The sequence below is a fragment of the Trichechus manatus genome, unplaced genomic scaffold (genome assembly GCF_000243295.1).
Source record: "Trichechus manatus latirostris isolate Lorelei unplaced genomic scaffold, TriManLat1.0 scaffold00099, whole genome shotgun sequence".
In the NCBI taxonomy this organism is placed as follows: domain Eukaryota; kingdom Metazoa; phylum Chordata; class Mammalia; order Sirenia; family Trichechidae; genus Trichechus; species Trichechus manatus.
This window is the reverse complement of record NW_004444035.1, coordinates 6,893,312-6,905,154: the sequence shown is the minus strand read 5'-3', so window position 1 is coordinate 6,905,154 and position 11,843 is coordinate 6,893,312. Positions and strand designations below refer to the sequence as shown.

The window sequence follows — 11,843 nt, the reverse complement described above, 5'->3', positions numbered from 1 at the left end:
ACTGATTGATAGCCTTGGAAACTATAGGATCGCTATTAGTCAGAACTGACTGACGGCAGTGGGTTTGGTTTTTTTTTAAATATTGGTTTTAGTGGCAGGCCAGCCCTGGCTTAGCTCAGAGGGCAGGGGAAGCCGCGCACACCAGCCCTGCGGGGAGCTGCGGGCTGGGACGCCCCGCGGCGCGCACGGACCCGCGTCCTCGCCACGCCCACTTCCTGCCCGGTCCCGGGCTTTTCCAGGACCCTCTCGCGGTGAACCGGATGCTCTGCCAGTCTCCTCCTCCGCGTCCTCGACCGCCGCCCGCGCTCCTCGCCAAGCCGCTGCTACCCCGCGGGCCCAGCCCGGGCGCTGGGCAGTTGGTCCCGGCAGGTCGGGACGCCGGTAGGAGCTGGGCACGCACGGCTACCGCGCGTGGAGGAGACACTGCCCTGCGGCGATGGGGGCCGGGGGCGCTCCTTCACGCCGGAGGCAGGCGGGACGGCGGCTGCGGTACCTGCCCACCGGGAGCTTCCCCTTCCTCCTCCTCCTGCTCCTCCTGTGCATCCAGCTCGGGGGAGGACAGAAGAAAAAGGAGGTAGAGTGAAGCCCCCCGGCCTTTCCCTGTGGTCCAGGCGGGCCGGGGCGGGCCCCGTTGCTAGGCAGCGCGGCTGCGTTGCTAGGCAGCCGGGCCGCGGGCGTGGGCGGTGCGCCGCTGGGCGGGAGCCGAGCTCGTGGGCGGCTGCGGGGCGAGTTGGCGGCCCAGCCGTGTGGTTGTACCCTGTCCTCGGGTGTGAGGTTACCCGGTGGTTACTCAAAAACTCCGAAGCCTCCCCTTGGCTCTGCACTTTTCAAATCTCGGGTGCTTAATACCCTGAGCTGGAGGCTGAGCTTTGGGTACCTTGTGTCACTAAAACAAGTGTGTTGGTTGTGAAAATACCCTTCGAAGAATTTGTAAATCTTCAGGAACTTTGTCCTTTATATTCATTGCTCTGCCGTCTGCGTTGTACATTTCAAGGGTCAACAGTACGTTGAGAATGTGCTTTTAGTCGTGTTCTTAATTATACATTTTTTAAAAAGCTTTATGTTCATTTTTCTTTGGATTGAACTGAGAGTATAATTGCGAGAAAAAGCTGTGTTATGCAAGTTTATTTATGAAATTCAGATCACCTGATTTCAATTTAGTCCACTAATAGCTTTGGTGAAGGCGAGTTTTAACGTGAACGACCTAATTATTTAAAGTAGTTGTAAAGTCATTTATGAGTTTCAGCTATCCATCAGTACCATGGATGGATCTAACAGCATCCGAAAAAAAGTTGTTTTGGAAATGTGACTCAAGTATGGTAAGAGTACTGTACTCTCTTTATGCATTTTAGGATGATTTTTTTTTCCTAGTGAAATTATACACCCACACGTGGCTTGAAATCTGAATGGGGCAAAAATATTACCACAACTTTCTTAATATCTGGGTAAGCCAAACAAACCAAATTGCTATAGAGTGGATTCCGACTCATAGCGATCCTGTAAGACAGACTAGAATTGCCCCATAGGGTTTCCAAGGAGCAGCTAGTGGATTCCAACTGCCAAGGTTTTGGTTAGCAACCGAGCTCTTAACCACCATGCCACCAGGGCTCCAATAGCTGGGTAGAGAAAGCAAAAGGGAGAAAATAGCCTGACATGCAAAGTAATTCTGATTCTCTTCTTCACCCACCTGAAAGAGCCCTGCACTCAATATTAACTCCTTCCTTTTACCTTTTTTATTGTCGTGAAGGCAGCCCATCTAAAATTCTTAAAGTTCTGGTAAGAGATTAGAGAAGTTCTGCTGTTAAATTAATTTTATTTACAAATATAAATTAAAAACATATTTCTTAGCACTTGGTATTTATGTGCTGCCTCCCAAGAATTTTAGGTATCATGGTTATTTATGAGAAAGGTAGGAGATGGAAAAGTAGTAAGTTTTTTGTGGATTATCAGAGCAGACGGCAATAAAAAATGATGAGAAACTCCATAGCAATTCTAATGTTTTATTTTCTAGAAAGATCACTGTGACCACACTAACTTTCAGTTAAAGGAAATAATATTCTGAAATGTGTACATGTTCATAGCATCTCCAAGCGTCAGACTGTTTTAACATGTGAAAAGATTTAATTCAGTGTAATTGAATATAGATTACAGCAACATCTCTTTCTATTATTTTTTTTTTACAAAAGAAATTTTAAAAACGGAAAACTAGGGAAAATACTGAGGATCATAAAAATGATGTTTTCGAAAACTACTTTTATTTCTCTTAAACAGTTGAACCTACTAATAATGTATAGTGGCATTGCAGTATACACATATTTTAGTTAAGGACAAGAGAGCAAAATAACAACTTAAATAGTTGAAGATTTGACACTTTATGAACCTGTTTAACCTCTGAAATGTAGACCTTCTGTATCTGGTACTCCTTCCAGTGCTGGAAGAAAAACATCTTGTATTGGAAATACTGAGAAGTGGTTGGTTGCCGATATGGCACTTTTCTAGGGTCTATATAGAGGGTGGAGCCCTGGTGGTGCAGTGGTTAAGAGTTCACTGCTAACCAAAATTAACAGCAATTGGAATCCACCAGCCACGCCTTGGAAACCCGATGGGACGGTTTTACTCTGCCCTATGAATCAGGGATTGACTCGATGGCAACAGGTTTGGTTTTTTGTTTTATTTAGGGGTTTATTTTGACCATATTTGGAGCCCTGGTGGCACAGTGGTTAAAGTGCTCGTATGGTAACCAAAAGGTTGGCAGTTTGAACCCACCAGCCACTCCACGGGAGAGAAATGTGGCAGTCTGCTTCCATAAAGATTTACAGCCTTGGAAACCCTATGGGACATTTCTACTCTGTCCTGTAGGGTCTCTGTGAGTTGGAATTGACTCAGTGACAGTAGATTTGGTTTGGTTTTTGACCATATATGGTTTGTTTCTTCCTTGCTAACTTTAGAACTTGATGCCCAGTATAAGATTTTGGCATCATTGTACCAAGAAGTATAGCCGTTAGAAGAATTTACCAGAATAAATATTACTGACACGTATACCAGAATAGTTGACTTGGCAAGAACAGTGTATTCTTTCCTTCTGGGAAAGCCAAATTGAAGTTGAGCCTGGAATCAAGAATGGAAACTAGTTGCTTTTAAGGAAGTAATGGTTATGACAGTAATAGTTAGCACCATGGATTCAGATGGTCCAGTTACAGGTTCCAGACTAAAAACTCAAACCTGTTGTCGTCGAGTCGATTCCAGCTCTTAGCAACCCTATAGGACAGAGTAGAACTGCCCCACAGGGTTTCCAAGCAGCAGCTGGTGGATTGGCACTGCCAACCTTTTGGTTAGCAGCCAAGCCCTTAACCACTGTGCCACCAGGGATCCAGTTACAGGTTATCCCTTATCTAATTATATGACCTTGGGCAAACCACTTAACCTCTCTTGAAATTTAGTTTCTTCATTTTAGCTTTGTGCAGTGTGTAGAACATAATACATGCTCGGTAATTGGTAGATGTGTGTGTGTATTTGTATGTTATATGTATGTTTGTATGTACGTTTGTACGTTTGTATGTGTGTATATATATATTTTTGTTTCTTTATGAAGATATTTTCATTCATTGAAGGTAATTAGTTTTGTCATACTCTCTGTTTAAGGATATAGTCAGGAGAATTAGTTAACTGCTAGATAAAGAAGATTGAGAGATTTTTTAGTCACTTTCCTTAATTATATTGAATACAATCATTAAAAATTAATGTTTGAATCCTCGTGTTAAGTGACGTGCGTTTATGGGTGATTTTGTCTGCTTTGATGTATATCTGTGTTCTAGGGCATCATGTGTTTTCTTTATTTTGGTGGTTTCTCTGTTTCTTATTTCATTAACAGTTACCGGTTAATCAGCTCCATTTAGAATTACTTTAATTTTTAATGACCTTTTCTGGTAATGTGAAAGAGCTCAAATTCTATAATGATGAGCAGTAGACTAACTGATGTCATAGCATCATCAAAAGCAGCTGTTATCAGAATAATTTGTCCTATCTGCAAAGAAAACTATTAACGAGAAGCCATACCATGTAGGTAACAATGAACATCCAGAATTTTTGGAAAAACTGATCAGCTCATAAACATTTTTTGAGAAAGAAGTAAAATGTTTGCCTAAACGGAACATATGCTCTAACATAACTTCCATGTCGTTAATGCTTTTTCAGCACGTTTTACACCAAGATGTATACATCAGTTATTTTTGGTGGCATAGTCATGAGCTTTTACAATCTTAGCAATTGATTGAAAGAGAGGATGAAAGTCAGCAATGGAACTTAAATGAAAGAAAATGTTTGCAAACATATGAAGACAACTTTAAGAAATGCATAGTAATTATGCATTGATATCTATACACGTATGCACTGATTATGCTGTGTCAGGCAGCTGTCTCACCCAGGTTGGATTAGATGTGTGAAATCTCCCAGAAGAGTGATTGGAAGTGACAGGTCTTAAGTACAGTGGCCAAAAGCTGCTTGTCAGGAACGGTGAAGGGTTAGCCTGCCGCAGTTTCACAGATAATGACAGAAGATCTCTATGTCAGAGATGAAGGACAGTGTTCTACTCACAGCAATAGAATTGCCAGCATATCAGCATTTGCCCTGGTTCCTTGAGCTTCGATTCCCATAGGCAGCATGAAGAGGGCCGGATGACACCTATACATTTAGTGAGTTGTGTAACGGGAGAGGAACCTCAAGCTTAGGGAAACCAAACCTTTTATATTGGGCAGTAATCTTGTCTGACCTTTGCCCTTTAGGGAGAAATTATTAAACTAGAAAGTAAATAAACTTACTCCTTGTTCTGGTGGGGGGTACTATCTTCCAAGGCTGTGTGCTATACAAACGTCCTTGAAAAGATGATCCAGAACAAAGTCAGTCAGTACTGCTGTTTGCAAGATGCCCAGAAACCATGAAGAATTGTCTCCCTAAGTAAGAGAGAGTACCTTTGTCAAAAGAGGACATTTTCAGGATAGTTTCCTTCACTTACAGATACCACCAGTACGTTCAGTCCCATATATGTGCTGTGTTCTACAGGTAAGACACAAAGGGAAAGAGCAGAAACAGTTAACTTGAGCCACACTGATCCACAGATTCATTGACTTTTAACATTTTGCCACATTTACATAATTATATTCTCTCTAGCACTAAATACTTAGTGATTTTAGATGTGTTTGTGCTCTGTATGCCTGTGATGGTTACCTTAGTAGTCTCTGGGGTTCATTTAGTGTATCAGACTATTTCATGACTGCTTCTTGACATAAGAATCTCCCCTGGAGCATTGTGTTCATTCCACCAAACTAGAAAACTTCCCTTTTGATTAAGTCTAGGAATAGCTGTGTTCCCCTCCTAGAAGGGTAGATGATGAACAAATGTATGTCTGTTATATAATAATGTGTGTGCATGTGTGCAACAAATGGATAAGATTTCTGCCTCCATCCAGCTTCTATTTCTATCTATTGGACAACATTTCAGCAGCTTCTCAAATTGAGCATAGCTAAAAGGGAACTCTTAATCCTTCCCTCTGCCCATCTGGTCCATCTGTTTTCTTATTTCTGTTAACAGTGCTATTTTATAGGGGACACATTTTAACATGCTGGAACCTCACTTGATATGTAATCATTTGCCAGTATAATATATTTTTGTAGGTCTTATCTTGTATTTTGCACATAGTACACAGAGAAGTTGTCTTCATCTGATTTCTTGGGAAGTTGTTCATGAATTTAAAGAGGGTACTTTATAGAGACGTGATTTATTTTACATAAATGTGTAAAATACATAAATACTTAGTTTGAATATTAAAGGTTTATAAACTTTATTCAGAAGATTAGTTTTTTTTCATAGTAGTTTATATCTCTCTCTATGCCTGTCTGTCTGTTTCTCTTCAGCACCAGAAGGAAAAAGGTCAACAGTGAGCTTAGAGAATGTTTTGATATCTCTGGTAAAAGTCTTAACATATAGATAGAATATCATCTTAAAGGCATTAATGAACTGAGAAAGTTAAGAATAAAAGGACGTCTTTACTGGCATGTTTATTGTTATTAAACTTTTGATTGATCAGATTTATAAAGGTAAGTATCTGGGTTGTTTGAAGGTGAAAAATAAAATTTCTTTCCCCTGCACGTTATCATGAGAATGCAAGTAAACTTAATGAAAAGGGCCACTTCTCTGTACGTTAAGTAAATTGTGGTACTGATTTTATTTAATGGAATTCTTCATTGCTTATTTAAGAGTATATTTTTAGAGATGCTTAACATTGTTGCCAATACGATTCATCTCAACTTTTCAAAATATTTTGGTTCAGATTCTTACCTGCTTGGAAACAAAAGCAAACCGTTGGCAAGTTTGTTTACATTAGTTTTGCGGTAAAACTTAAAGAACAAAATTGATTATAAATTATAGAATCTGTTTACTGTTCATATTAAATATTTGATTGAGATATTTTAATATGATTTACTAAATTTAAGAGCCCTGGTGGCACAGTGGTTAAAGCACCTGGCTGCTAATTGAAAGGTCGGCGGTTTCAACCCATCAGCGGCTCCGCAGGAGAAAAGACCTGGCGATCTGTTTCTGTAAAGATTCCAGCCTAGAAAACCCTGTGAGGCAGTTCTCCTCTGTCCTGTAGGGTCTCTATGAGTCAGAATCCACTCAACAGCACACAACAGCAGCAACTAAATTGAACAAACTTGGGGGTTGGAAATAAGGCTTAAATTATATCAAGAAATGAAAAAAAGTAACAAAAGAGCAGATAGGATGTTAGATATTTCAGTTATCAGTATTTCCCAGTTGCCCTTAAGTCGAACACGATTCATGGCAGCCCCGTGTGAGTCAGAGTAGAACTGTGCTCTATAGAGTTTTTCAAGGCTGATTTTTTGGAAGTAGATCGCCAGGCGTTTCTTCCAAAAAGACACACCTGGGTGGACTCAGATGTCCAACGCTTTTGGTAGATAATTAGGTGCATTAACCGTTTTCAGTACCCAGGGACTCCAGGCATTTCATTTAGATTGTATATAATCTTCCCAAGACCTCTGCATGGTGATTTTGGCAGCCAGTTTAGTTTGTTTAACTTTGTCTTTGCTAACAGTTCCTTGGTTTAAGTATCAAGAGAGGCTAAGCCCAAGTGGTAGCTTTTTATAGTTGAGGATCATCCTGATTATTCTAGTACCTTGCAGGGTATTGGTTTAGTAGTGAGCGTATGGCACAATTACGTTGGGCTTCTAGGGAAGTTTCCTCCTTGTTCATAAAGCATACAGAAAGGGAAGTTCTCTCTCCTGTCTGGATATGTCTATCAGAATGTGCTGCCTGAGTGTCTGATGCCATTTGTAGCCGTGAAAGCGCAAGCCTCAGGGAACAACCAGTATGCTCAGGATGGCAGAGCAGTAAAGTGGGAAGAACACGGGTCCTTGATGACATGACTTAGCTGGCCTTGTAATCGCTCTAACTTTGTACTTCTCGTTACGTGAATTAATAACTTCCCTTATGGTTTAAGACATTTAGTTTTTTTTGGGGGGAGGGTACCTGAAAGCATCCTACTACGGAAGGTCTTGTTGGATTATGGGTTTTGCTCACAGTTGTAGAATTTGTAAGTTTACAGCGTCCTCCAAAGGCCTCTTTCTACTTTATGTTTTAATAACTTCAAAATTACTTAGCTGCCTGCCCTATTTGTGAATTAGATGTAAATATTAGTAGAATATCATTTAGGTTTACATCTAACTCTTCCTGATTCTCGAATATCAGTGGTAAGTACTAAGTCTGTGTGTTTGGAAGTAAATTTTCCATGTATATCTTTTATTGAAATAATTTTGTTTTAATTGTATGAATCGGAGTTCTCTATTTAAATGTTATATAAACCAAAAGATTGTTGGAAAAAGATTAGAAATAAATATAACATGTGCCTTAAAAGCTGTTAGCTCAAGAAAGGAGTGGAAAATAAGTTATACCTCGGCTATCCTGAATGTTGTCTGCTTTCTTCATGAATGCTTACTTATTTATTTTTCTTTCCTTTTCTTTTTTTTTTGGTGTATGTAATATACTGGTAGAAAGTTTCATTTTAAAGGCATATAAGAAAAATATAGGACATAAAACTCTTATTTTTGAAATGATCATATCTTGATTTTTTTTTGTTAACATTTTTGAGTTAGGATTAAGAAAAAGAAAAATTGGGATTTCTGTCAAGGGGAAGAGTGGTGTGCAGTGCTGATTGGTTCCTGGTGTGTAGAGTTGGAGCTTGGAAAGGGAATAGAGGGTCTTTCTCCTGCTTGTGAAACTGGGGTGGTTGTGCTGTGTCTTGCCATTGTTTCTGGTATATTTTTCCCTTTGGAGCCTTTACGGGGAAGAAGGGTGGCTGAGTCAAGGTCTGACCGTATCACAGTGGTACCCTGATTCAGCTTAGCTTCCCACGAACAGCCCCATGAGTCACATGCTTTGATGCTTGAGCAGGTTGCAAATCATAAGAGAATAAATTAACTGTGGACTGTGGTTCTTTAAACTGCATCACAGAATATTAGAACCAGAAGATCAGACTTTAGGCTAAACAACAAAGCTAAGACTAGAAATTAGGTTCCCTGACTCCAGAGTTTATATTTCCATGCGCAGTTTTTGAGAATTTGTGCCACCATGTTCTTTTTTTTTTTTTTTTTATCATTTTCATTACACTGTTCATTCCTCTGTGTTTCCATAGTTGATCCTTTATGGAGTGCTGATTAAACAACACTGCTATTAGGATGAAGGAGCCCTGGTGGTGCAGTGGTTAAAGCAATCGACTGCTAACCAGAAGGTTGGTGGTTCAAAACCACCAAGGGATCTATGGGAGAAGATGTGGCAGTCTGCTTCCGTAGAGATTTGCAGCTTTGGAAACCTTATGGGGTTGCTGTGAGTCAGAATCGACTCGACAGCAGTGGGTTTGGATTTTTGGTTTTGGGGTATATAGGATGCAGTCCAGACTTCAAATGCTGTTCCGTACTGTTGTTGAGTGAGCACCTTCCTACCTCTTCTGCTCTGTCTTACCACTCTCACATGCTTCCTTCCAGTATCAGGTTAGGCCAACCACCCCTCCTTCATTTTGGGCTAGGGACTCCTCTCTGTCCTTAATACCTGGATCTCTCTGTTTTTTTCCTGTAGCACTCATATAAATTGCTGTCTGTCGTCCCCATTAGTCTGTAAGCCCTTTGAGGAGAGGGTTTTTTTTTTTATATCTGTATTGTCATGTTCAGATATACTGCTTTGCACTTGGCAGTTGCCTAGTTTCCGTCAGGTTATTTCAGTCAGCCTCATTTTCCTCATCTGTAAAGTGGAGATAGTCCGTCAGTACCTACTGTATAGAGCTGTGAGTGTTAAATGAGATAGTCCTGTAAAATACACGGCATAGTTCCTGGAACATAGCGAGTGCTCTGGTGATGATATTGGTGAGTAAATTCTCAGGATGTAGTGTTGGTTATTTTTCATGTTTTCAAAGTGATTTTTCAGAAGTAGCACAAGTTGATTTGGCATTATTAAAGATTTTTTTTAAAATATTGCATTTGATGTGTATAATTTTTAGTCCTGTTGGACGAGTTCTACCACTGATGGGCTCTTGATAAGTTCACCAGTGATTTTCTCATTACAAGACTGAAAGGGTACATTTCCTACTTGACTTCTTCTATAGCATCTGACGTTGTCGGCCACTTTCTTCTTCTTAAGGCCTTGCCACCCCCGGCTTTTTTGACATAACACGCGTCGACGGCAACAGGTTTTCTTTTTTTTAATGCCAGAATGATGGGTAGCATAGATGATTAGAATCCCACTGTCCGCTCTTCCATTTTGTTGACTCTTGATTTTAATTGTCACTTTTCTTTGGTCTCTAATTGAGGTCTGGGACGCTCCATATAATTTAGGTTGATTTTTGTCCCTTTCTCTGTGATTTGCTCTCTCATTCCCTCTGTCTCCCCCACTCGCTCTCTTTTACTGTTTGGTTGTGTTATAGAATGGAATTAGAACGAGAAATGCAGGGAGCATGAATTCTCCCCATTGTTTATCTTGCAAATTACTTTATCTGTTTAGACCACGGTTTCCTTCTTCATAAACTAGAGATAACAATAGTACCTTGCACAAGGTTGTTTCAAAGATGAAAATAAAATAAAATGCTCACTTATGAAATGTAAAGAGTTTTGTAAAAATTAGTTCTAGAAAATGAAATGTGAGTTCTGGTTTCTTTGATATAAACTCTGTGCTCTTGGGCAAGTCCCTGAACCTCCTTGAGACCAGTTTCCTCAAATGTCAAATGAAGGGGTGGGACAAGGTCAGGAGTTCTTCATCTTGGAGATGGTGAGAGGAAGTGTGTATGTAGAAGGTGGCTTCTGCCTTGCTATGGAGAATGGCTTAGAAGACAGGGAAGCAAGCTTGGAGTAAGCATGACAGTCTCCTCAAGAGGCTTCTGCAGAAATCAAGGTCAGAGGTAGTGATTACTTGAAGTTGGTTGTGGCAGTAAGAATGGAGAAAAATAGCTGTAGTTCCGAGCTGTTTAGGAGCCAGACAAGACAGAATTTGGTGATTGACTGTGTGTGTGATGAGGGAAAAGGAGACAAGAATGATGACTGTCTTTCTTGGTAAAAGGGAAATTCTGTTTACTGGAATGGGAAACTCGGGGAAGGAAGAGATTTTGGAAGGAAGATAGTGTGTTCACTTTTGAGAATGTGTAAGATCCTGCATGAAATCTAAATTGAGATGTGTGATAGGCAGTAAAATGTATGGATTTGGAGCTTTGATCTGGGCTGAAGATAAAATTAGTTTGAGATCATTAGCATAAATGGTAATTGAATTTATGGTGGTGGATAAAAATCACTCACCCAGAGTATGTACAGTGAACATAGAGGACAATGCAAAACCCTGAGTGATACCAATATTTCAGTGTCCTACAGGAAACAAGCTTGCCAAAGATAGACCAAGATTGAGCTACCAGAAAGCTAGAAAGAAAGAACCCTAGAAGGTCTTGGATGTCACAGGAGGAAAACGTTTTGAGAGGACTGCCAAGAGGTCGGATAAGAACTGTAAAGAGTCCTTTGGATTTAGCAGTAGAGGGGTCAGCGTTGATGCGGGCCTGAGCAGTTCCACTGCAGTGCTAGGGTGGAAGCTAGAATGTAGTAGGTTCATGAATGGGTGGGTTCTGAGCAAGTGGAAACAGCCAACACCTGTTATTAGGCAAGTTTGTGTGAACGGAGGAGAGTTGAGCAGGTGGTGGATGGAGGAGAAGAGGTTGAAACGAGGAGAAGAAAATAACTGATAGAGCGCCAAGTGACTGAAAAGATAGGAGGAAGGAAGGGAATCAGAGGACAGCAGGTGGAATTAGCCTTATACAGGCATGTGGTAGTTCTTGGCAGGCTTCCAGCCAGTTCGTCAGGTTTGACCCCCTGCTGATAATTTGCATTTCTCACAAGTTCCCGGAAGGTTATACATGAGAATCACCTGTTTGAAGCCCTGGTTCTTAGGGCTGTTCACAGATAATTGGTTTTCTTCCCTGGACATGGTAGGTGTTATATCCCCCTAAAATATGTGTCGGAGCCCTGGTGGCACAGTGATTAAGAGCTCGGCTGATAACCAAAAGGTCGGCCGTTTGAATCCGCCAGCTGTTCCTTGGAAACCCTATGCGACAGTTCTACTCTATGCTGTAGGGTCGCCATGAGTTGGAATTGACTCTATGGCAATGGTTTGCTTTGGTTTTTTAAAATATGTGTTGGAATTCTAACTCCTATACCTATGAATGAGGCCATAGCATTGTGGGGTGTATCCTAAACCTAATTACTTCTGAATTCTAAAAGAGCAGATTAGACCAAGGCGTTGAACCTGGT

General features: G+C 40.7%; 1 protein-coding gene across 2 annotated transcripts in view; it reads left to right on the top strand.

Moving 5' to 3' along the window:
* Positions 1-227: 227 nt before the first annotated feature.
* Positions 228-11,843, top strand: part of TUSC3 (tumor suppressor candidate 3) — a 180,857-nt gene continuing 169,241 nt past the window's right edge. Inside the window, exon 1 of one of the 2 annotated variants that reach the window (XM_004382789.1) lies at positions 228-574. In XM_004382789.1, coding sequence (XP_004382846.1) covers positions 437-574 — 138 coding nt within the window. In that variant the 5' untranslated portion in view covers positions 228-436. The remainder of the gene's footprint in view (positions 575-11,843) is intronic. The other variant, XM_004382788.1, reaches the window with a different exon arrangement.